Below are 25,698 nucleotides of genomic sequence, written 5' to 3'. Positions count from 1 at the left end.
GTGCCTGTTGAATGGGAGATACCTGAGGAATAGTGGGAAGCTACAATTAAGAAGTGTCAAAAGCAATTTGCCTGGAAATCAGCGAAAAGGAAGTGACGAGGAAATAGAGGGCAAGGCCCAATGACCACTGTAGCTGCCACCAAGAAGATCACATACCTCTGCTGTGGGCAGCAGCCCCATAGGCACGGGGGGTGGAGGTATCAGCCATATGGGACCTCTGTTATTCCTTTATCTGTCACTCCTCTTTTGTCTCTGCCCTCTGGGGATACCGACACAGCCACGCCATGGGTGTTACTGAAAGCTGTACTTGGAAAACACCCAGGTTCTTTTTTCATTGCACGTACCCATGTCAACAGTCTCTGTTACAACCCATCCAAAGTAGAAAACTGTATGCAGAATGGGAAAAAGCACTGGATTGTAGAAAACCTAGGAATGAGTGGGAGCACTCCAAAAGGAGAAAGATGGGTTTGTTTCACATGTATTGTTGGGAATAAAGTCTCAAGCTTAGTAAAAGAACAACTAGTAAATAAAGAGGCAAAGCCAGCACAACAATCTAACTCTGTATCAACCCCAATTCAAGATATGTATGTGAAATTCAAACAACAATTAAAAAAATGAAATCTCAAAATTGAGAAAAAAAAATCTGTTTGTGGAATTAGGGGAAAGGATAGGTAAGGAGCTGAATGTAACCAACTGCTGGGTCTGTGGAGGGCCTCTGATGGCAGAGGAATGGCCATGGAAAGGCAGTAGCTTGAGCCCAACAGAAGTCCTTAAGTGGAATCGGACAAGGATAAGGGGAGAAAACAGCCCAGCAGGGTGGGTACTGAGTTCAACTGCGATAGGAGAGGAGTGTCCCTGGCGTAGCGGGAACAATTTCCTCAACGAAGTAGGAAATAGTCCCTGTAAGTGATCGACAGTCAGTAACGGAACTTTTACCTGGTGGGTCCGCGAGAAACCAGCTCTGTATTGGACTCAGGAAAAAACGAAGGAAAAGAATTGTAAGTACAATAATAATGCCAAACTCTTTCAGTAATGATAGAAACAAAAATCCTTCTTTTGGGATCGCAGACATTTCAGAATTTTGGGAAAATAGAAATGAGCGGGGTTGCATCACCGCTGATCCCTCCGCGGCCAGGACCGCATCACAAATAGTCCCTCCGCCGGGTCCCTCCGCGGGCAGGGCGCATCATCGCTAACGCAAGTATTTATAAATTCAAAAGAACTCGTTAACACAGAAGAAATCAAGTATGCTTCATGCTGGGTGGGAAACAGAGTCTAAGGGGATAAGAATTTTAAAGTTGTCGGAGACCCAAGGAAAGGAGAAAAGGGCAAACAAGAAAGAGAAGGGCTGGGAGCCCCTGGAAGCATCGCCCCCTCCATTCCCGCCTGCCTCACCCCAAGCCCAGGCTCCTGTGGCGCCGCTCGCAGCTGCAGCGCCGCTCCCGGAGCCCGAGGGCCCGCCTGTGCCGGCTCTCAGGCACCGCCCGCGGCTCCACCGCTTGTCCCGGCGGCGGCGGCTCCGCCGGTAGCCCCGCTGTTCCCGCCGCCCCCTCCAGCCCCTGCGGCTCCAGCGGTAGCCCAGCCCCCCCTTACGGTGTCCCTGTGCCCGTCCCTAGCCCGGCTCTCCGCTCCACACCAGCCCAGCCCGCCGCTTTCGGTGTCCCTGTGCCCGGCCCCAGCCCGGCTCTCCGCTCCACACCAGCCCAGCCCCCCCCTCACGGTGTCCCTGTGCCCGTCCCCAGCCCGGCTCTCCGCTCCACACCAGCCCAGCCCGCCGCCTTCGGTGTCCCTGTGCCCGGCCCTAGCCCGGCTCTCCGCTCCACAGCTCCCAGCCCGCCGCTTTCGGTGTCCCTGTGCCCGTCCCCAGCCCGGCTCTCCGCTCCACACCAGCCCAGCCCCCCCCTCACGGTGTCCCTGTGCCCGTCCCCAGCCCGGCTCTCCGCTCCACACCACCCCAGCCCGCCGCTTTCGGTGTCCCTGTGCCCGGCCCTAGCCCGGCTCTCCGCTCCACACCAGCCCAGCCCGCCGCTTTCGGTGTCCCTGTGCCCGGCCCTAGCCCGGCTCTCCGCTCCACACCAGCCCAGCCCGCCGCTTTCGGTGTCCCTGTGCCCGGCCCTAGCCCGGCTCTCCGCTCCACACCAGCCCAGCCCCCCCCTCACGGTGTCCCTGTGCCCGTCCCCAGCCCGGCTCTCCGCTCCACACCAGCCCAGCCCGCCGCTTTCGGTGTCCCTGTGCCCATCCCTAGCCCGGCTCTCCGCTCCACAGCTCCCAGCCCGCCGCTTTCGGTGTCCCTGTGCCCGGCCCCAGCCCGGCTCTCCGCTCCACACCAGCCCAGCCCGCCGCTTTCGGTGTCCCTGTGCCCGGCCCTAGCCCGGCTCTCCGCTCCACACCAGCCCAGCCCGCCGCTTTCGGTGTCCCTGTGCCCGTCCCCAGCCCGGCTCTCCGCTCCACACCAGCCCAGCCCGCCGCTTTTGGGGCCCGCCCCGGCCCTGCCCTGGCCCCGCTGGCGGCCCCAGTCCCGACTCCGGCCCCAGTCCCGGCCCCGGTCCCGATGTCTGCGGCCGTTCCAGCAGCCCGTGCCCCCGCTGCGTTCTCTGCCGCGGCTCCATTGAACCCGGCTTCGGCTCCGCGGGCCGCGCTGGGCCCGCCGGCAGCTCGGCCTCCTGGCGCCGTGGCTGCTGCGGACCCGTGCAGAGGCTCCACGCCAGCCTCTGGTACCGGCCCCAAGAGCTGGTGCCCTTGGCGGTGCCGGCAGCAGCCTCCGCCTTTGCTCCCCCGCTCCTGGAGGAATCGGCCTCCGAGAGGATTCCCACCTCCTACCCCCCCTCCCTCCCTCGCCTGCACCGTTCCCCTGGCAACGACCGCTTCTGCTGCTCCTCTGAAAGGAGAAGCAAAACACCAAAGTTCCATCTCGAGGAACAAGCTCTTTCAGAAGGAAATAATATCTGTAGACGGTTCTTCCAGATGGGTCCAAGGAAAAAGAATGTCAGGGTATGCTTTAGTTGATGGGGGGACTATGCACACTGGAATATTTCGCACACAAGAAGGGAAATACATCTACTGATTCAAGGTACGCTTTTGGAGGGGTGCATGCCTTTAGGAAATCTGGGAAGAAAGGGGATTGCTTGGTTCAGAGGGAAAGGGGTTGATGCATGGGAGACTTCTTTTGGAGGTTTTAGAGGCATTGGAATTGCCTGAAGAGAGAGCTGTGGTACATATGGGGGGACACCGGGGGAGTGGCCTCAGAGATGGGAGGAGGCAGTTTGGCAGATCGGGGGGGCTGAGGATGCTGCAGGGAATGGGATAAAAAGGGTTGTGTTAATTTTCACCTCAAAGAGCAAAAAATTGGAGACTACAAAATTCAGTGAAACAGAGGAAAAAGAATTAAGTAAGAAGGGGGGGAAAGCCAGACGAATGTGGAAAATGGAAACTTCCTGACAGAAGGCAGTTACTTAATAAGTCACTCACCAGAAAAATATTAGAAAACATGCATCAAAAACTCATTGGGGTACTAAGGCTTTGTGTGATCACTTTCTAAGGAATTATGGGTGTATTGGAATTTATGGGTTGGCTAAACAAATAACTGAAAGATGTATGGTTTGCCAAAAAGTAAATAAGAAGGTGATGAGAAAAACAACTTCAGGAGGTCATGAGTTGGCTCTCCAACCATTTCAAAGTATCCAAGTGGACTTTACTGACCTCGCCCAAGTGCAGAGGTGGAAATTCTTGTTAGTAATAACAGACCATCTTCCCCATTGGGTGAAAGCTGTTCCCACTGTCAGAGCCACAGCCAATGTAGTATGTAAAACCCTCTTAGAACAAATTATTCCTAGGTATGGAATTGTGGGGTATGCCCAGCCCCTGCCCTGGAGGGATCTCTGCTGAGATAAGAGATTTCATAATCGCCCAGCAGGACTCCCTGGAAAGGCAACCACTTCTTTGGTCACGGTGAGAAAAGACAGACCCACAATCCTTTAGGAGACCCTATGCAGATCCTTTGTAACCCATTGGCCTTTACCCATCCCCTGTATCCCTATAAAAGCAAAGGCCTCTGCCCCTGTGGGTCAGAGAGAGCTTTCATCCCTGGCTTTCCCCTTCGCCGGAGTACGGACCGACAATAAAGCTCCTTCCGTGCAGAACCAGCCACACGAGCCTCTTGTCTCTCTCTGGTCTGGCTTGGCCTGGAGGCTGCCCTGCAGAGCTGAGCTGGAATCACGAGCTGATAATCACTAAAGAGCTGACAGTCTCTGCAAGGGCCCTCCTGCCAGCAGCTGAGGGAAGACACCGGGCCTTGGGAAGGCGATTCCTTTTGGGACCATCTCCCCGGACCGGTCACCTCTTCCTGGGTCAGAGCCACTGACCCCATCACCAGCTGTAATACAGAAGGTGTGACCAGCACATCACCCTACTGTCCTGCTGAACAATTAACTTCAATTTACCAAAATTGGAGATGAAGGGCTGCAAGCTGCTTTTGTCACCTGCGTAAATATTAACCACGGTGTAAATCAGGATTATCTCTCCGACCTCAACACAATTACTCTGTTTAAAAAAAAAAAAAACAAAAACGGTGGGGGCTGAGCGGGGTATTGCTGATGAGTTTACAGCTCTGTTTGTGGTCAGGCTGGTTTTCATGGCGTGGCAATCACTCAGCACAGCAGGAACAGCCGGCAGAGAATTTGCCAGGACATGAGGAGATGCCCCACAGTCTCTCAGCCTGGCACGCTCCTGTGCTCACCCAGGCACGGTGACGCAGGGGATGAGCCTGCCAGGAGCCACAGTCCAGCTAACGCAGGCCTGGTGCTGTGGGGATGCCGGGGTGTGATACAATTCTGTCCTGTCCAGAGGTTGCTCCCTGGGCCAGGATAGGGCAGGGATCAAAGGGCAGCAAGAATCCAGACAAGCCAAGCTGATTCTGCGGGCTTGGTTCGATATGTTTATTCTGTCGGAAGCACTGTATTCGTTAGGTGTCTGGCTTTAAAAACTGTTTCATGGTACTGCTGTCATGACCCCTTTGGCTCCAAGATTCCTCGCAGTCCATGAACAAGAATTCGGTCTCGTTCAGGCGCTGGGGCAGGTGGCCCTGGTGCCGGCAGGCAGGGAGCTCACGGCGTGCTCTGGCATTGCCAGCAGAGCTGCACTGCAGCGGGGTCTGCGGGGAAGGGGCTCTTTGGCTGTCTCTGAGTGTTTCTGTGCCCGAGCGAGCCAGTTCTGCCAGAGACACATCCCAAGGGCATCACCTGTGGACACAGCCCGGCAGCACCGAGGAGATGTGCTCTAGCTGCATGTCCTGGCAGCCTGGTACTGGGACGGGCACGGAGAGGCTTTGCTGCACACCCGGTGAACTTGGGCAGTTTCCCTCCACTCCCTCAGCTGTTCCACTGCTCAGCAAAGCAAATCATCCCTGAAACAATGAACCTTCCCTGGCCCACACTGCTCCAGGGCAGCACAGAACTTCCCTGCCAGACAAGGGAGAAAAACCAGAACGAACGTGTAACCAGGAGGTGGGAAACGAGGGGCACAGTTGGGAAACGAGGGGCACAGTTGGAAAACGTTCCCTGCTACCCTCTGCCAAAGGCCACCAAACCGGTAGCATTGGAAGCCTCCCGCCAGCATGGGGAAACGCCGGGATATTCCCGGACGGGGTCGAGGCTTCCACCGGTGACATTCGAGGGGATTCCGTGCGGATGCTGGCCGCGTGCCGGAGCCCGGTGTCCCCAAAGAGGGGCCGCTGTTGGGTTTAATGCGTCGCTAGTGAGGTTCCTGACAGCGATGGGACGCCCGAGGTTACCGGCGCGGTGCCCGGTGCCGTCCCGGCTCGGCGGCGGCCCAACGGGGAGTGGAGCCGTGCTCGGGTGGAGCGACGGGGCCGACGTGGAGGGGATTGAGATGGGGACGGGGATGCGGACAGGGATGAGGATGAGGATGAGGATGAGGATGAGGATGAGGATGAGGATGAGGAGGGGGTCCTGCCGCCCGCCCGTCCCCACCCCCGTTACCACGGCGACGTTGTCAGCAGCCGCCCGGCCCCGCCCCCGGCCCCGCCTGGGCCAATGGCGCGGCGGCGCCCGGCCTGCCCGCCGGTGACGTCATGGCCGGTGAAAATCCCCCGTGGCCGCGGGAGCGGCGGTGGCGGCGCGGCCCCGCGGCCCGGCCCGGCCCGCACCATGGCCAAGCACCACCGCACGCCGGCGCGCTCCGCCGAGCCCGTCATCGAGGTCAAGAGCAAGGTAAGCGCCCGCCGGGGACAGGGCCGGTGATGCTGATGCCGATGCCGGTGCCGGTTCCGCCGGGTCACGACCGAGCGCGTCGCCCCCGCGTCGGGCAGCACACGTGGGGTGGCACCGCGCACCGGGGAGCGGCGCGGGAGCCAGGCCGTGCGGGCTCTCCGCTCCCCTGTGCTGCGGCGGCGCTGCCCGGAGCCTCCCCGAGCCCAGCCCGGCCCGGCGGCCGCGGCGTCCCGCCACCGTGGGCTCTGCCGGGCTGCGGGCTCGCTCGGCGCGGCCGTGGGAACGCCGCAGCGGAGCGCTCGCCAGATGCGCAGGGCGCCGGTGCGCCGTTCCCGCAGCCGCGGTGTGCGGGGTGGCCCCGCCGGTGCGGGTGTGCTGGGTGTGCGGTCACCCCGGGGACACACCTCGCCCAGATGTCTACTCATCCAGATGTGCGTGCTCGCCAAGGCATGCGCATCCCCGGCTATGCCATCACCCAGATGTGCACCCCCAGCAAGGGACGAGCCCCTGTCGTGCATCCAGATGTGCACACCTGCATGACTGTGCGCTCGCCCAGTTGTGATCTCCCCCAGACGTGTCTGCTTACCCAGATATGTGCTCACCTGGCACACCCTTGTCCAGATGTGTGCACTCACCCAGCTATGCACCATTATCCACCTGTGCCTACCCAGCCATCTCTGTGCTCACCCAGATGTGTGCACTTCCTTTCTGCACCCTTATGCAGATGTGCACTCGCCCAGCTGTGCCATTGCCTGCTCGGGACCCCCGGCAGGGTGCAGGGTGCCCCCTTTCCCAGGACGTGGTGGCCACCGCCTACCCCGACAGCTGGGGTGTGACCCCCGCGGGCAGCCCGATCCTCGCAGTGTTCCTCAGCCTGTTCTTAATTGGCTTCCCCTTCGTCGTGACGGAAGGAGGCATTAATTAGCACTGTTGCTCACCAGGTGCTACGGCAGCGCCCGTGTCGCAGGGAAGGGCCTCCCGGCAGCACGGAGTCTGCCACGGCTGGTGGTACGGCCACAGGGTCCTTCCTCTGCCGCGGGGCCATCTCTCTGCCCCATCACTTCAATGTTTGGGCAGGAAAACGGCTTCGCTCCTTTTACTTTGTTTTTGGGACGGGCTCTTCCTGACTGACACTGCTGCCTTGGTGCGGCCGGGCTCCGGAGCCGGCAGCATCAAGGCTCTGCCTGCCCTGGGGCAGCTCTCTGTGGTGCCCTGCCTGCATCGGTCCTGCCGGCCGGAGCCAGCCCTGCCCAGAGTCCCCCTCTTCCTCCTCTTCCTCGTCCTCCTCTGCAGTTCGACGCTGAATTTCGCCGCTTTGCCATGAAGCGCTCCGGAGCCGGCAGCTTCCAGGACTTCTACCAGCTGCTGCAGACAGTGCACCAGATCCCACGGGTGGACGTGCTCCTGGGCTACACGGACATCCACGGCGACCTCCTGCCCATCAACAATGACGACAACTACCACAAAGCCCTGTCCTCTGCCAACCCCCTCCTCAGGGTCATCATCCAGAAGAAGGGTAAGCAGGGCACCGGATCTGTCCTCCTATCAAGAGAGATGAGCCACATCCCGCAGTACTTCTGGTTCCACCTTTGGACTGTGCCAGCAGGGGCATGGCTGGTCACATACCCTCCAGCCACTGCTTTGGTGGATGGATGTGGAGATGGTGGCACTGGAAGGCTCCCAGAACCCTGCCAGGGCTGTGGCACCCACACAGGCTCTCCCTGGCAGCCGAGGGCACCTGCCCCAGCCCAGCCTCGTGCGACCTGGTGAGCAAAGGCAGATCCTTGAAATTCACCCCTTTGAAGTTGTGTTTTCCAGCCAAGCTTGCGTGGGCTCCCAGATAACACCCGTGTTACTCCCGTGAGCGCTGCGCCAGCAACCTCATCAGGCTCCCTGCCCTGAGGAGGCAACAGCCATCATTTTGGCAGAGCTCTCAGGGTGCTGGGTGCCGCTGGATTTTTGATATTGGGAAGAGGCTTGGTGCCTCCCTGGCAGATCAGGGGCTTGCCCTGACCTTAGTGGCATATTCCCAGGGAACCACTTCCTTGCACCTGATAACATCCTGAGAGCAGCGTCTCGGCGAGGATGAAAGCCTCCAAGTGACAAATACTCAGAGTATTTCTCCTGTTTGCAGGGAAAACAAGCCCATCCCCTTCCACTCAGTTTAGTAGCACCGAGATTTTCTCTTTCATAGCATCATCAGTCAGCAGTTCACAGAGCCAGAGTCTGACCCAGAGCCACAGTTTTCCCAGCACAGCATCCAGAGCGAGTCTGTGTTTCCAGCTCATGTTAGTGGTATGAAGTCTCTGGGTGAGGGGTGATGCTGGTGGCCAGCCCTGGCTGCTGTGCCAGTTTTCCTGGGCTTTTGCATCAGGGTGGTGTGGGATGCCCTGGACATGTGTTTCCTCTGTGGCCACATGGTGTGGGGGCTGGCAGCAGTGATCCAGGCTGCTGGAGCCCGTGGTGTGCTCAGGGGCTGTTGCTGCCAGCACCAAACCATCCCCTGTTCCTTGGACCCAGGCTGTGACATGGAGTGCTGGTGCAGGGGTGGGTGTGCCTGGGCTGCTGTGGGAGCACCGCTCCTGCTCCCAAGATCCACCCTGTCTGCTGCTGGAAAAGCCTGTGAGGGCCCATGGCTGACTGTGCCAAGACAGCACAATGTGGAGAGCGAGCAGGCTCTGCGTGCTCCATGGGCAGCCTGATAAGGAAGGCGAGCAGGCAGCACCAGGGAGCCCCAGCACCTGGCTGTGCCCGCAGGAGAGGGGCCGAGGGGCCGGCAGCACCACAGGGAGGTGTGCAGAGAGGCCAGGAGCAAGTCCTGGGTGATTCACAGCTAATTTAAAATGGATCCAGGTCATCCCAAGGCTGGGCTGTCGTTGAACCGGTCTGGGTCGCTGAGGAATGTGGCTGCAGAGCCTCTCAGACCGCCGGCTGCAGGGAGCTGTGCACACACACGGGTGTGCTCCCATCAGTGGGCTCCGCAGCAGCCAGTCCTGCCACAGTGGGGCAAAAAGCAAAGGCTGCAGCTGGGCTCTCCTCTGTGCCATCACCCCGTTGGGTGAAGCCATCCCTGTGGGGCAGCCTGGCTGGGACAACAGCACTGCCCCTCCTTGGGCCAAGGCTCATGGGAGGGGCAGGGGAAAGTGTGGGACATTGCCAGCACTACTGTGGGTCTCACCCTTGGTGTGCTGCACCTGCCTGGCCCAGCCACTCTGCGCCCCTTGGAGAGGAGCTGTGTGCTGAAATAGCTGTGGGAAAGCCTCCGCCGCCCTTCCCCGAGCTAAAAATATGCCAAGGCTGTGTGTGCAGGGAGATATTTATAAGCCAGGAGCCCTGTCAGGCTGGCTTGGCTAGGGAGAAATCCCATGTCCCCTGGGCCTGGGGGGATCCCCAGCAGCCCTGCAGCTGGAGCAGGGTCCAGATGCTGGTGGGGGACACTGTGGGGAATGTGCTGACCATGGAGCATCCAGATCTGGGCTCCCCAATGGAAAGACATGGAGAGAAACCAGAGAGGAAGCAGGGGATACTCCGCAGCACCTGGTGGATGAGGCCACACATGATGGGTTGGAGCTGGGCCTGACAGAGCAGCCCCAGGGCACGGTTCAGAAGGAGAGAGTCAAACCCTTCGTGAAGGTACCTGATAGTGGAATGAGAGACACTGGCACAAATCACAGTCTGGGATATTCAGGGGCCCTGAGGATGCTGCAGCCCTGGGATGGATTTCCAGGAGGTGGGGAGTCTCTGTTCCTGGGGGTGGCAGAGTTCTTCAGGACACAGCGGTGGCTATCACTAACCCATGCCAGTGATAGCCCTGCTCTAGTGGGGCAGGGAACTCTGGTGCTGTCTCCTGGGGTTGGACTCACGCTAAGGGAGTTGGCTGCCACCACAGCACACTCATGGGGGGGATCCTCTCTCCCCAAACCCAAACTGGGGCATGGCTGCAGCTCCCACACCATCAGGGCTGGCAGCTCTAGTGTTAAACTGCAGAGTTTGGCTTAAAGTGTGATTAAGGCTGAATCACTGCCTCGATCCCAGTAATCCTGGCCTGTGTACGCTGGGTAATCCCAGGAGACGGGCCCCAGCAGAGACAGGCTGCAGGGAAAGCCAGGCTGATGATCTGGGGAGGAAAAGCCAGTGAGACCTGTGAGCTGGGCCCTTCTCCTGACCGCTGCGCCAGCACCTGGGGCCAAGGGCACACGTTCGTGTCCCCAGCAGCTGCGGTGCCTGACCTGTGTCCTCCCTTGCTCCCTACAGCAGAGTCTGATGCCAGCGTCTTCGCCTCCAACTCCTTGCAGCGGAAGAAGAAGGGGCTGCTGCGCCCAGCACACTACCGGGCCAAGCCTCACCTCCTCATCGGGATGCCCCAGGACTTCCGCCAGATCTCCTCCATCATCGACGTGGACATCCTGCCCGAGACCCACCGGCGCGTGCGGCTCCACAAGCACGGCTCCGACAAACCGCTGGGCTTCTACATCCGCGACGGCATCAGCGTGCGCGTGGCCCCGCAGGGCGTCGAGAAGGTGCCCGGCATCTTCATCTCCCGCCTGGTGAAGGGTGGCCTGGCCGAGAGCACGGGGCTGCTGGCAGTGAGCGACGAGATCCTGGAGGTGAATGGCATCGATGTGGCTGGCAAGTCTCTGGACCAAGTGACGGACATGATGGTGGCCAACAGCCACAACCTCATCATCACTGTCAAGCCGGCCAACCAGCGCAACAACGTCATCCGCAGCAGCAAGGCCTCGGGCAGCTCCGGCATGTCCACGGACAGCACCCCCAGCCAGCAGACCCCCAGCCCGGCCTCGCAGTACCTGAGCAACTACAGCACGGCCGAGAGCGACGAGGAGGGCGACCTGGTCATCGAGAGCGACAGCGCGTCCCACTACATCCCTGGGGGCTGCCCCAACGGGGGCCCCGCGGACGGACCCCTCCAGCGGAGCCTGTCCCCGCACAGCTCGCGGGGCTCCCTGCAGTCCCTCGGCAGCCACGACGGCAGCCCTGGCAGGGGCAGTGGACGGGAGGATGGCACCCTCCTCACCCTATAGCTGCAGGGGCCTGTGCCGCTCGGTGGCCGGCCGGGTTTCTGCTCATCCAGGCTGGATGTGGACACCGGGGTGATGATGCGGCCAGCGGGCAGGGGTGGAGAGGCGCTGCCCACTGCCCTCTCCCACCCCCCGCGTCCCCGGGAGCCCCACTGTGGCACCCACTCGAGCCGGGCACTGCCCTTCTGAGCCCCTTTGCCTCCCCTTCCAAGCAAGAGGGAGTTTTTAATTGTTTTATTGAAATATGCATCATTAATATATTGCAATGGACAGTAAAACTTTTTCTAGAAAGCACCGTGCTTGTCCCTGGTTCGTGTCACTGCAGGGAGGAGGGGGACAGCGGGTGGGTACCCCAGCCCTGTGCACGTAAGGCAGTGCCTGGAAGTGGTGGCCTTGACCTTGGCACAGCTTGTGGCTTTGCTGCTCTGCTGGGTGACCCATCAAGACCCATCATGTCTGTCCCATGGCACATGTCCAGGCTGCTTCGGGCAGCCATCTGGCCTGATGCAATGAGCCTTGCTTGGCCCCTCCATTCCCACCTTGTCCCTGCTGCAGTGCCTTCACTAATGCAGGTGAGGCCACTGGTCTGGCAGCAGCACCTTGGCTGTCACTCAGCCCTGCAAGTGCTGCTGGGGATAGTGCAGCCCCATCCTCCTTCTTCAGCCCCAAGCTCAGGGCAGGGGGCAGTGCATACCTGCCCCTGTTGCTCTGCTGGGGCTCCCAGCACCCTCAGTTCCTCTCCCAAAGTGCCAAGCTGATGGTGGCACTCACTGCTGCCAAGGGCTTGTGGTGGGACTGGCAAGGAGGAAGACCTGCAGCTCTCAGGGTCTGAAAAGTCAGCGCCAACTCTCCATTCACAGCCTCAGCCAGGCCAGGGCAGGCAGGGAATGCAGCAAGGGCTGAGGGCACTCAGGGCACACAGCCAGGGCCCAGACAGACCAGAGAGCAGATCTGGCAGCAGGGCTGGTTAGCCCAGGCTTGTTTTGGGCTGGGAGGTGCCCAGGGGCTGTGCCCATGGCCCCCAGTCCCTCTCATCCAGCCGGCTCAGCCTGGCTGTGGGGTTTGCCCTGAGGTGGCCCCAGGGGCACATGGGGTGATTTTCCAGTTGGCATCTCACCTCCTCCAGCCCTCAAGTGCCAAAGTATTTCCCAGCCCTTGGCAGTGGCATCAGCCCTGACATCCCAGGGCACTGCAGTGTGCCAGGTGACACAGGCTGGGCTGGAAGACTCCACAATATCCCCACCCCACAAAATCCTGCCCAGGATGGAGCAACCCCTGCAATAAGGCAGCTGCTTGAGGGATCTGTGCACAGTATCCCCACCCTGTAGCGAAAGGAGACAGAGCAACAGCAAAGGCTGCAACATGGGAAAACGTGATGGGATTTCAGGGGAAAAAGTGTTCCCCCTGAGGCTGGCACTGTCTGGAGACAGAGCCCCAGCAAGGTGATGGGGGCAACCTCATCCCTGGAAGTTCTCTTAATTCAGCTGGATATGGCTCCAAGCTGTGGCATCACACCTCTGCTGAGCAGGAGATGCACCAAGCCCTCCAGCAATCCCTTACACCTTAAATTTTCCTTTGCTTCATGCAGCAGGATCCCTGCAAAGGTCTGTGCAGGTTCCTGCATGGCATCTGCAGGTAAGGCAGCAGTGAGCTCACCTCCACGATGGCACCTGCCCAGCTCTGTGCTGCCAGCCTGTGGATGGAGATCTGTCAGGATTTTGCACAGTCTCCACTCCATGTCCACCACCACGTCCCAGCACCCGGCCCTCTGAAACCCACGGCTCATCCCCTGCCTGCACTGTGCCAGTGCTGCTGGTTGCTGCTGCCCACACCACTCCTCAGGCCCTGCTGGGTCCCCTGGGAGCTGCACACACACTGCAGGATGGAAATGATGATTTATTGGAGTATCTCCTGCCCCACAGACAACAAAGGCTTCTCCAGACACCCCACCAGATCCTCCTGACAGCCCAGCCCTTCCCTGGGCAGAAAACACTGAAGCTCTGTGCCTCTTCCTTGTCCCCAAGCTGTCCCCTGAGGTGCTCAGGATGAGCCATGGCCATGGTCCAGCTCAGGAGAAAGAGGGTGACAAGGAACACTACAGGAAGCAGCACAAGAAACCTTCTACCAATTTCTAGAAGTAGGAAAAAAAGGGAAAGTAAGAGGTGATGCCACGGATCTGGAGTAGAGAGCTGATCTGTGAGAAGTCAAGCAGCAGAGACAACTGTTCTCCAGACCATTGAGCAGGGCCTTTACTAAGGCATCTCCCTCCCTTTTCTGTGGTCAAGACACAGCACTGAAAGGTCAGCAAGAGATGCCAGCTGCATATTGGACACTGTATCAGCACCTGCATGGGCCCAGGGTATGGAACTTGGCTTCCTCTCCTTCCCTCCCAAAGTGATGTCCATTCTTGCCCAGCAATAAAGGATGTTCAGGCAGAGCAGCACAGCACACCTGGCCCCACCAGCTCAGGAGTCCAACTTGATGAAAACCTTGGGCCTTGAGAAAATTTTGATTGCCTCTTCTATCTGGGAGAGCTTCCTCTCGAGCTCTACCCGCCTCTTCTGCATCTTGAGGCTGTCTCCACGCATTGGCAGCAGAACCAGATCCTTTATCAGCTGCTCCTGGCCTGTGAAAGAGAAAAAAAAAAGTTGTGTAAGTTGGAGAGCAAAAAAATCCATCCTTTTTCTAATGTTATGACCACGAACATGATGGCAGGAGCAGAACAAGGACCTAGAATCCCTCTATTTAAAGCTCAGCTGGAGGAGGACTTGAGGGACTTGCTCCAGCTTTGAGAACCAAGGATTGGACTAGAGACCTCTGAAGGTCCCTTCCAACCAAAATACTTTGAACATTTTAGGAGCAATAGCAACCCTAACATCAGGTCCACTGGACAAGACTGCTGCAGAGAGCCAGTCCTGCAACCTGCAGGACACTGATTGATTGATTGCTCTTTCCATGCACACAGCTCACACCCTGCCTACACATGCCTTAATCCAGGCACCTCTCCAAGTGGCAGGAATCTGTGTCCCTGTGTCTCTTCTCCCTTATCCTGTCTAGGATTGCCTGTTTTTCTGAGCTGGAATCCCAGTTCCTTTTGCTCTTACTCTGCTTCAGATTGCTGAGGGTCTCCAGCCGCTGGCTCTCTGGCATCATGGTGTGACCGGGCGGCGTGTCGGGGTCTGGCAGGTTTCGCAGTCGCTCCTCCATCTGCTTGCGCCACAGCTCCTTCCTCTCCAGCAGGCTGTGAGGCAAAGGAGAGCAGCTGTCAGCACATCTGGCAGGAGGGGTGGCCCAGGGGCGCAGGCAGAGGCCAGGAATGTGCCCTTCAAACCCTGCCAGGCTCTGTGTCGCTGGCTGAACCACAGGGCCCCACGTGCTGGCACACACCCTTGTGGTGGGGGACACACCGGGTCTAACCCACATGCGTGGACCAGCAAATGTGCTCCACATGCACCAAAGGGCTGCTGGGAGAGATGTACTCAGGCCAACTTGGAGACAAGGGCTGTTGCTCCTCGTTTCTGGCTCACTGAGTCCTCGCCAAACTTTCTGTGGGCCAGTGGCAGAATGAACAGAGCAGCTCATGGCCAGGGATGCTGGCAGAGGACAGCACAGCCAAAGGACTGGCACCATGGTCATTCCTAGGATAGGGTCACCAGGAACCATGTTTTCCATGCAGAACCCCAAAATGCACGGCACTAGCTGGATGTTCCTCAGAACCCAGGCCCAAGGCAGGATGAACACTTGTGAGGCAGAGCTGAGAGATGTCTGCCTCTCCAATACCAGATCTTTCAATGCCAAAGCTACATCACGTGGAACAAAGCTTACAAAGGGGCAGGAGCACATTTCTCAAGGTACACAGAGCTTCCCCCTATCAGCATCATTGTACAACAGCAAGCAAGGGAGGAGGACACAAAACTCTCCCTGAGCCTGTCACACTGGGCATGGGATGCTGGTTAAGACAAGAAAGCAGGAGGGCCAGCGTTTACTCCCCAGGTGACAGAAAATGGCACCGCTGCACACGGCGAGCGCGCCTCTGTGCCCAGCCCATCTCTCTGGGCAGAAGCTGGGGGTTTCAATCAAGGCTGTCACAGTCCCGTGGAGCAGAGAGGGGCACACATACTACTGGGGGACGTGGCCCTTTTGCTTGGCGTTGTATTCCTCCTGCTCCCGGTGCTTCTGCTGCAGCAGCTCGGCCAGCGCCTGCAGGGACTGGGAGCGGCGCAGCGGGGCCCGCTTGGCAGCGCAGGCGTTGTGCCTGATGAAGTCAATACTCCTGCCCTCCACCTGCATCTGGGAGAAGAGAGAGAGAGGCATCAGGGGCAGGCTGGGCATGCACACAGCCAGCTGCCACTGCCCAGGGGAGGGAAAAAGGAAAGAGGCACCACACAAGATACTGAATTGTAAGACAGCAGGACAGGCAGACTCTCGGCACAGCCTGTCTCAGTGTGCAGCCACAGACAGGCAAGAGCTATGGCTGTGGTTTGGGAAGGCAGGCACCAAAAGCCAAGCCTAAACCTGACCTCTTTGAGGTCCCCAAGATGATCACATGCCTTAAAAGCTAGAAGGACAGAAATAAACAGGCTTGACATAGTCCCCATGGCTCCTCCTGGTGCATTTTGAGGGCAGAGGAAAAACAGGTTGGACGCTCACCAGGCCAGGAAATGCACCAGAACCCCTGGCAGAGCAGGAACTTTGCTGATCCTTGGGCCACCTCCCCAAAGACAGCACCTCCACAACAGCTCCTCTGCTGGACAAAACAGGGGAGAAGGTGGCTGTGTTTGCATTTAAGGTTTTCCTGGTTTTCCTCCTTTGGAGATCATGTCCTGTTTAATTAAGTCATTTATGGCATTTAGGAACCAACAAACTGACAACCTCACACTTGCCAAGGGAAAAGGACATGAGTCATGGAGCTGTTTAGGACCTCCCAAACAGACTACTTGAAAGGTTTAACTACTCATGCTGATTTAACTCTCCTTACTAAAAAGCACACCCATTTCCCAAATTTTTATCTAACATCCAGAAGCCACAGATCCTTTGATTACAGTGGGAACAGCCTTCAAATCTCCAAGACCTCCCACAAAGCCCTTGGAAGAGCAGATTTGAGATTGCTGGCATGAGGAGGTGGAATTTTCAAAGGGAACTTCATGATCTCTTTGAGTGAAGATGAAGTCAGAAGGTAGCATTAACAACCCCTGAACACCCATCTCACCACCCCAGTGACCAAGACCCTGTTCCTTCCCTTCAGCCAGGATCAGTATTTACAGATCTCCCTACTCATGCAGCACACCTGACCCAACACTTTAGAAGGCATGAAGGGTTCAAAGCAGGAGCAATGGATGAGTGCCAGAAGTCCCTGGGATGGATGCAGGTAGTGTGTAACTCACCTTGGTTTCAGCACCCTGTGCCTCTGGAGCCTCTGTGCCTGCTCCTGCTTTTGCTCTGACAGGCCTTGGGGACAGTGGTCTGCACGGCTTGATCCCAGAGCCACAGCGAGAATATGCCCTCAGGAAATTCACAGCCTCGGGATTTGGAGGTGGGGAGGTCTCCTGGGGAAAGGCAAGAAAAGATCCACCAGTGGAGGGAGGTTGGAGCAAAGAGAAACCCTCCCAACCAAGTTTGGGTGGTCAACCACAAGCTCAGCCACGGGTTTCCAGCAGGCACACGACAGCACACACCTTCTGCCATGACCTGGCAGAAGTTCTTGGGGGAAGACAATCTGTAGTCAGCCACAGATCTGGACCTGGGATCTGAACTTTGTAAAGAATTGCTAAGAAATGGTGGGGGAGTCTGCAGAAACACATTTGGATCAAACAGGGAGGCACGAAGCTGCCTGCTGAGGTGCTGTTCTCAAGTGCTGCTCTGCTCAGCACCTCAGATCTGTGGCTATATCACTCTAGAAAGAAAAAGGAGCAGAGGGTGAAGGAGTCTGGTGGAATAGCACTGAGGGGCATCTTCAATGGCTATGGTTAGCACTGGCACCAGGTGACAGTACTTGATGTCTAGCAGGTGGTCTGGGACTATGTCAGACAGTCTTGTTGCAAACAAACCCTGAAAACTGAAAGTTGACACTGTGGCAAGGGGGTGACCTTACAATAAATGCAGCAAGGACACTGCTCTGCCCTTGGAAGTGATGGGAACTGAACAGGGCCACCCCCAGATCTTTACAAATATCCAAGGTCTCAGCTGAGCTGCAGCTCCCTGGAGATTCCTTCCTGCCTAGCCCTTTCAGGTGGGCAGAGCTGCAGACTGATGGTGGGACTGGGCAGCCACATTGCTGGGCTGGGTGTGAGGAGCAGGGTATGGGGTGCCCTCAGCACTGCCCAGGCTGTTCATGCTCTAAGGATGATCAGTCTTGTTTCAACAGGAGATCTGGATCTCTCTGGTAAGTTAATGAGAATTGCCTTTACCTAGCACAGCTGGCTCAAAGTTGAGTGAGTCTGTGACCTCAGGAGTGCAGAGAACAGCTTGCCCCACCTCCCTCCACGGCAGCCCTGGGACTGCCAGAGCCCTTTCCAAGGCAACTGCAACAGGTAACAGCCTCAGGGACAGATGACAGAGAAGAAACTCTGCATTAGTCACCAAGATCCAGCAGAATCAACTGGAACTCTGAGCAGCAGTAGCAGCTCCACAGAAGATGAAGATCCTTCACAGAGAACACCTGAGCTCCAGGAGAGCCACAGCAACAGTTAAAGCATCATGAGTCACTGCCAGGGCCTCTCTGGAGGAATACACAGAGCACAAGTAATGCACCACGCAGAAACTGCCTGCGCAGAGACCACCCCCTTTCCCCAAAACAAAGGAAGAAATGAGCTCAATCTTCCTCTAACCCAGAGGACTTGTCAAACAAGAGCGTAGGCTTGTGTTCTTGAAGCATTTGTGGGTTTGCTCCCATGTGTGGAAGGGTCACAGACACCAAAGAGGTTGGTGACACACCAGGAAGAAGGGACACAGCAGTTGGAACCACTGGCTTGGGAATCATCTTGCCAATTTTTGCAGTTGTTATCAATACACGTCACTTTAGCATCAAAAGCTGGCCACAGATGAAAGGGAAGCAATGCAGAGATGAGGAGGAACTTAAAGGATCCAATTCAGCATGCTCACAGGCTGTGCTGATCTATGAGGCCTCAACCCTGAGTGCCTGGAGATGTCTGTGTGCCCCCACTGAGCAGTGGTTGTTCACCAGGACAATTATTCAGGGAAGAATGTGTGGATACACACTGCCCACTGTGTATCCACAGGCTGGGAACAGTTGGACTGAGGCTCAACGCAGCCTGCAGACCTATCCCTGAGAACCACAATCCGTGGGACAAAATGCCACAGCCTTCTGGCACAAACTGCAGAGAAGCGCTGCCCCAAACACGGGGAAGCTGAAAAGCCAGATGGGAGCATCCCTCAGCAGGAAATATGGCTACAAGGGGGAAACAGGACAGGGATTACTGCAGCAATCACTCTCTGGACCCAAAGCACACACTCACTCACAGCCCCACTGCCACATCTGCCCATTGTGCTTCAGCACTGAGATGCCCCCAGATCCTGCAGGCTCCAGGACTCCCCTGTCTCCATCATCCCACCGTCCCTCATGGCTGAGCCACATCCCGAGCCTGGAGAGTTCAAGAGCTCCTCCATAGATACCAACCTGCAGTTTGGCCTTCACCTTTGACTCCACATTTTCATATTTCTGGGACTTCCACAGAGCTTTCACAGGCTTGGGCTGGCTGTGCTCTTGGGCTCGCTCCTTCTCTTTGCACTTCTTCTGAATCTCCTTTATCCGCCTCACATTTTCCTTCTCGTAGTCCTTGGCCTCTTTCCCTGCTCAGCAAGGGGAGACACACTTTCACCTTCCAGACACTGCCACAGGACACAGGCTCTCGGAGTGCTGGCACCAGAGCCACAGATCCCTTCTGGTCCAACAGCCCAGAGAACCAGCAAGCTCTCCCCTCTCCTGCAGACTAGACCATCTCTACATCCTGCCCCTGTTAGGTGCACACTTCCAGACCGACTCTTCTGCCAGAGGAGCATCAGCACAGGTCTGTTGCACACTGCTGTGTCCACAGACTCCCTTGTTCTCCACTTGTTCCAGTATGGACTATGCCAGACAAGCCATGCCAGCATCCTCTCAAGAGTGAGGTCAATTCCCATGTCAGCTCCCATGGTGTTTCTGAAGTGGAGAGGGCTGATTAATGGCAGCTGCAGAGCCTTGAGCTTGCACTGCTCCTGGTTTCAGGGTCAGCCATTGTCCCATATTCAAGGGGACACAATCAAGACTATGGATTAGGGATTTTTTCTGTTTCGTTTTAGAATCAAAAATTACCCTTCCTTGGGCTCCCCAAGACAGGGAATATCTCAGATGACATAACCAGACCTGTTCCCCACCCTACTTGGGCACAGCAGTTGTGGCATTCACCACACTGGCACCAGGCTAAGGGCAGTGCCAGCACATGAAGTAAATTAAAATGACACACAGTGCTCAGCCTTATCTCCTTCCTGGACCTCTGAATGTATTCTGGGTGACATTCCTGGAGAAAAGAACATCTTTTGGATGTTCTCACATCTACATACACAGACACTCTTCCCAAATCCCGCCTGGCTTCCCCAACAAGGAACTTGCCATGTTAAACATCCTCAATACATCGAGGTTTTACTTGATTCCTATGTAAGTTTTACTATAAAGAAGTCCAAATTTTTGCACCTTTTTTAAAGTCCCTCTTCCCATTCTAAACCTGAAACTGGAGCCAGGGAGGCCAAAACATTACAGGTTCTAGCACAGGTGACTCCAGTGCCAGGCCAAAAGCTGGAGATGGGGTGACGAGCCCTGTGAAGCTCAAGCTGTCCTCAGGCATCAGATCCTGGGAATCCATCCCAAATCCCCAAAGCTTCATCCTTGGCCCCAAAGGCAGCTGAAGCCAGCAGTGATTTGGCTGTACTTACTCTTGACTGGCAGCTCCCTGTCAAGGGAGATCCCTTCAAGCTGCAGTAAGAGGCTGAGTGTCCCTTTCTGTCCCTTCTCCAGGAAGTCCTTCCCGCTGGGGCGAATGCGGGGGGCTGGCTGGGCCTGGCGGGCACTGCCCAAAGCGAGGTACGGGTTGGGAACTGGGTCCAGGGGGCCAGAGGTTAAAGTTAAACACAGCTTCTGAGCATTTCCTTCCAGCCTCCCTCGAGCTGTAGAGACAGAAAAAGGAGAACCTTGCCAGGAAATGATCTTACCTCAGTTTTCTGCATCCACAGCCTACAAACAATGTGAAGATCCACTCTCCATCTCAGCCTTATGCTTTCCCATCTTTCAACCAGCTGTACAGACCACTTTAGGATCACCATCAGAAGCACCTTCATCAATCTGAATAGAGACTGTCGAGGACGCCAAGGGATAAAGACATCAAGCTGTGTCATGCCAAAGCACAAACCCCCAAACCTGTAACAAGCATCAAGGACTCACCTGAGAAGGGACGTTTGTAATACTCTGGAAAGAGTGTTGGGTCTGGAGGAATGGGTCCAGAAATCCTGGATGGCCCTTCACACATCCTGCCACACGTTGCTCTGCCTCTGCCACAGAAACCAACCACCACTGAGAACAGAAATGAACAGGGCCCACTGAGCCACTGAAAAGCTACATTTTATATCTATATCTATATCTGGGAATTTCTGACTTTCATTTGACAGCTCACCCCCAGCTACAGAGATGTCCTGCAGATAGAAACCAAATTGGACTTCATGCAGGTGAAACAAGGGGTCCAGCAGCCCTGTCCCTACTGTGGGTCTAATCAGTGTTTTTACTGGTGCTGAAAATGTCCACAGTTGCTGTAATATTGGTACCTTCGGTATAAAAAATCCTTCCTGGCTTTGTCCTCCCATATGGAAACGTCCAACGCAGACACAGAAGGAGTGAACAGGAAACACAAGGTGGCTGGCCATCATCTGACAGGTTTTAGCCTGAGATTTGAATTATCCTGCACCTTGGGCTCCCTCTAAATGTCTCCTGTGGTTCAAACACAACCTGTCCAGAAGAAGCTGAAGCCCCTGCACCACTCAGCCATCCATATCCTCCCTGAGAACACACCTGTGCTGGCACCACCCCTGAGCAGGCTGGGGCTGACCCTCAGAAGGACAAACACTTTACAAAAAGACAAAACATTTCACTCCAGGACCATGCAGGGGCAGAGACTGGATTTCTGGGGAAGAGCCCAGATGGTATCTCAGATTTTGGGGAGAACAGAGTTACCCGCTTAGAATAACATGTTTTTCGTTTCTGAAGTACTTTTCAAAGCAGCACAGATCCAGAAGTTCCTGCCCTGGCCCACACAGGTCCCTGTTGCCTCTCTCCTCCCCACGACAGAAGCACAGACCTTTCCACCAGGAAGGGACAGGAGCAGCCAGCATCAATTTCCCTGCACTGTCCACCAAGATCTCCTGGATAACATTTTTATGCCTACAACAAACCTGCTCAGAACATGAGGATGCAGGATGCCATACCAGCAGGCACAGACTGCTGGTGAGCTCTCAGCAGATGCCACAAGAGCCTCACCAGAGTCACACCATGATTTTGACAGGTGCCAGGGCAGCTTGGCTGGAGTCACTTCTGTAAGAGCTGGGGCTACAACCTGCACTCCCTGACTCCTGAGGCAGTAATTTAAACATTTCTGAGACAACTCGATGGGAAGAACCCCTTTCAGGATCCTCGACATGCCAGCACTGACGGGACGCAGCATCTGCAGTTTAATTTATAAACCAATAAACGATCAGGGCAAGGCTGAGTGAGTCTGAGTCTTAGCAACTAATGCACTGCAGTCTTTTTCTTGCTAAATCACCCCTGTTGACATGAGACCCATTAGCAAAACGCTGTTATTCATCTCCTGGACACAGCGGCAGAGGCAATGTAAGCAGTGCTGACTGCTGCACACCAGCATGCATGTGCAGCCTGCACCCAGCTGCTTTGGAAAAGCTATTTCTGAAAAGCAGGCACAGACTCTCAGCCAGAGATAAAAGAAGGATGCTGGCTAGGTATTATTTAATCTCCTCATAATGGATCCAACTAAGCCAGAACAGGATCTCTTATTCTAGACAAAAAAAAAAAAAAAAGCATTCACCATGAGATCACTCCAGAGCAGCTACTGGCTTTGAAATGCACATCTGATCTTGATCTGAACTCGAGTCTCAACCCAGTGATTTACACGCAAAATGACAGGCTGAAATCAAGACCTGTAACAGAGCAGACAATTACTGCGGGGGATTGAAGGAGGAAAGGCAAGTTGATGGGAGGCAGGGATGGAAGGCTCATTTTATACCTTCACATCCCAGCTGCACCCTGCCCTGCTGCAGGGAATTTGCAAATGACACCCACTCCCTGATTTGCAAGTCACATCACCTCTGGCTTGGGATCTTATAAGATCAGACAACCTCATTACAATAGAGAGCACCTTGCCTGTGTAGGGACCTATGAGGGACACAAGCCCCCAGCACCGGTGTCCCAGCCCCAGGAAGCAGCTGCCAAGCCTCAGTTACCAACCACTGGTACAGACCTCCCAAGCTGCTGCTCTGCTCCTGCTGACCACGGGCCTATTTGGGGGACATGAGTGAGAGACCCTCACGGCTCACTCCTGCCAGGAGGGGATGTGTGACCTCCTCTGCTGTCATTCCTACCAGCTTCATTTCTTGGGACAGCTTTGCAGCACCAACAGTCCTGGGCTGCTGAGTCAATGCCATTCACTACCCCTGCCTCAAACAAGTCACTTCTTTCACTGGGTTCGTTTTCTGCCCACGTAACCTTTTGTCCAAAAGGGACATGGCTTTTACTTCCACTGGGGGATCAGAGAAGCACTGGAGCAAGCACCGGGGTAACACAGCAGGAGAATGTACTTATGAACACAGAGGAGAGGGATGAGGGAACAGGGTCAGCCCTCTTGGGCAGCGACCTGATCACTGCTTGCACCCAGGAAAGCATCTTCTCTACCACCACATCAGAAAGCTGAACATCAACAACGCAGTACCCGACCTGCTGCCACCAGACACACACCATTTATGCATTCACAGGCTGCGAGATGCAGCCACACTCTGCAAACCAGGCTGAAAAAGTTCAGGTAAACAGATATATGCGTGCAACTCCTCTCTCTTCCTCCACCCTGCCAGCCTGCAGACTCCCTGGGGAAGAGTCACAGCTCCCAGCCACCCCGCACAGCTACAGGAGGCACAGAGCAGTTGCTGGAGTAACCCAACAACTTCAACACTGCTCATTCACTCCAGCGTGCTGCTCCCTTCTCCTCTAGAACCATGGCTTTATGCTGGCCTAGGAGTCAAGCGATGCAGGTTCCAGCCCTCTCTCTCCCAGAGTGTCTGCAAGTTTAACGGCCATTAACTCGACTCTGTGCCCTTTGCTGCAGCTGACCAAGTGGTAAAAATGCTACTTATTCCCCTGGTAAACTGAGCCCTTTCAGAGCCTGTAAGAACCACAGCTTCCTTTTGTGGCTTGTTTTTGGCATTGTAGTTAAGGTAACTGCAAAACATGGGAACAGACAAGCCTCAGGCAGGTGTATTTCACAGCCTTGAACCCACTGCATCTGACTTTGAAGCATTCCCTTTTCTTCACAGATGACATTTTCACTGTGCCTGGGTCCCTGGCCAGGAAGCTGCTACCACACACAGAGCTGATGCCAGCCCAGCTTCTTGCCTTCATGAGCCAATCTCTGCAAAAAGCATGGGAAAAAACATCCCACGGCTGTGATAAGCTGTGATAAGCAGAGCAAGTCATCTGCAGCAAATCAAAGGGCTAATCTCTGTGCAGCTGGTCTTGCATGTTTGATTCCTTCCTCAACAGTTTTAGCTGAAATGGAAAGTCACATCAGGATAACTTCCATGCCCGAGGGCTGCACAGAAGCAGCGGGGTTCCTGGATCTGTGACCATCCCTCCTGAAGAACTGGGAGTTAGAACCAGAGGTCAATGTGCTGTGAAACTACCCAGTAGTTTTTGTCCCTGCGTAAGCTTTCTCCTTGCTGACTGCTATGGGAGAGATTAATATTCTCCTTCTAATACTATTCCACAGGCAGGTTTCCCCAGGTCTCACCAGCTCTTCCCCACCTGGCAGTCTCAAAGACTCATTTTTCCTTTTGTCTCTCTGAAAACAGAGGGGCAGGTACAGCCAGGTGTGATAGTGGTATTTGCATTTCTGGGAGCTGGTGTCTACCAACAGCCCTTTTGGAATAAAGCCAGCTTGGACAGACTGCCCAGGGAGTCAGATGCATGTCCTGCAGCAGCTGGAGCAGGAGCTGAACGAGGGCCGGGGAAGATGGGCAGACACTGATGTGGATATTACAGAGCTGCAGCCCAGTCCTCTCTCTGGAGGGCAAGGGCAAATGACGACACGGAGGCCCCACCTCAACGCGTGGGATTCCTCTCGGACGCAAGGACGAGCCCCGTGCTGAGGCTGGAGCTTGTGTGGCACCCGCGACTCCTCCGGCCGGGCTGGCACGGGAGATCAACACCAGCCCTGCCTGGGAACACGTGCGGAGACCCGGCACCGCGGCGAGAGACAGCGGACACCGCCGGGGGACCGGACACCGCCGGGGGACCGGACACCGCCGGGGGATGGGACACCGCTGGGGGATGGGACACCGCTGGGGGATGGGACATTCCTGGCTCCCTTCGTCCGGGGAGAGAGGTTCGGGAGGCGCTGCCAGCAGCGCAGTCCCGGGGTGCCAGGGGCCCACAGCCTTCCCCCGCGGGCGCTGCCTCTGCCCCGGGCCCGGCTCCCCGCCGTCCCCGGCCCGCGCCGCTCCCGAGCCCCGGCGGGCGGCCCCGGGCCGGGCAGGGCCCGTGTGGCTGCCCCGAGAGGACTCACCGAGGGAGGCCGCGGAGAAGCGCTCCCGGCCGGGCTGGGCTGGGCCCGCCCGCAGGCAGCCGAGGGCCCGGCCCGGCCCCGCCGCTCCCCGGCAACCGCCGCTTCCGCCGGGAGGGGCGGGCCCGGCCCGGAGCGCCCCCGGCGCTGCTCCCTCGGCCCCGCCGGTTGTGCCGGGGCAGCCGCAGCACGTGGGAGGCACTGACCCCCCGGCCGGCCCCGGTCCCTACTGCACAACATCTGCGTTAAACACACAGGGATTGCACGGGAGAATCCAGGCTTCACGGCTGGGATCTGCCTCGCCCAAAGGAGCGCTCCTGTGGTCACCATCCTGCTGTGCCTGGGCAGGGCAGCTTCAGGCTGTAGCCAGCCCACGAGAGGCCCCTTTCACATCTCCGCACAAATCTGCGGGCATGTCTCCTTCGCACCCAGGAGTCTCGGCACCCTCCTTCCTTCACTGGGATCACCTAGAGATGTTTTGTGTTTCCTTCTTCTCCTAGAGAAGGAGCTGCACTTTGGATTTTTTCTGCCCAATACAAACTTAGTGACAAAGGCACAAAGGAAGGTTCTCAGCTCCAGAAGGACAGCTTCAAAACAGGCCCCAAACTG

General features: G+C 56.7%; 2 protein-coding genes across 6 annotated transcripts; one reads left to right on the top strand and one right to left on the bottom strand.

Annotated features, from left to right (window-relative positions):
- Nucleotides 1–6,129: 6,129 nt before the first annotated feature.
- PARD6A (par-6 family cell polarity regulator alpha) lies at nt 6,130–11,561 on the top strand. 2 transcript variants are annotated; one of them, XM_032121897.1, is made up of 3 exons: nt 6,130–6,227; nt 7,521–7,743; nt 10,485–11,561. In XM_032121897.1, exons 1-3 carry the CDS (start codon nt 6,165–6,167, stop codon nt 11,267–11,269), a joined length of 1,071 nt encoding a protein of 356 aa, XP_031977788.1. In that variant the 5' UTR covers nt 6,130–6,164; the 3' UTR covers nt 11,270–11,561. The 2 variants fall into 2 exon arrangements, with proteins under 2 accessions (XP_031977788.1, XP_031977787.1); XM_032121896.1 differs by having other exon boundaries at nt 10,482–11,561.
- A 1,581-nt stretch (nt 11,562–13,142) lies between these two features.
- ENKD1 (enkurin domain containing 1) lies at nt 13,143–25,179 on the bottom strand. Of its 4 annotated transcripts, none has more exons than XM_032121893.1 (9): nt 25,093–25,179; nt 22,348–22,459; nt 20,700–20,828; nt 20,195–20,425; nt 18,903–19,075; nt 16,651–16,812; nt 15,387–15,556; nt 14,371–14,507; nt 13,143–13,892 (listed from the first exon to the last, which is right to left on the bottom strand). In XM_032121893.1, the coding sequence occupies exons 3-9, from the start codon at nt 20,782–20,784 to the stop codon at nt 13,732–13,734; spliced, it is 1,119 nt and encodes a 372-aa protein (XP_031977784.1). In that variant the 5' UTR covers nt 20,785–20,828; nt 22,348–22,459; nt 25,093–25,179; the 3' UTR covers nt 13,143–13,731. The 4 variants fall into 4 exon arrangements, with proteins under 4 accessions (XP_031977784.1, XP_031977785.1, XP_031977783.1 ...); XM_032121894.1 differs by having other exon boundaries at nt 20,700–20,806; XM_032121892.1 differs by lacking the exon at nt 22,348–22,459 and having other exon boundaries at nt 25,093–25,171.
- Between the last annotated feature and the right edge of the window lie 519 nt (nt 25,180–25,698).

This window comes from Corvus moneduloides, chromosome 12, assembly GCF_009650955.1.
Source record: "Corvus moneduloides isolate bCorMon1 chromosome 12, bCorMon1.pri, whole genome shotgun sequence".
Lineage (NCBI taxonomy): Eukaryota > Metazoa > Chordata > Aves > Passeriformes > Corvidae > Corvus > Corvus moneduloides.
Note: the sequence above shows the minus strand (reverse complement) of the source record. Positions and strands in the feature narration are given on the sequence as shown.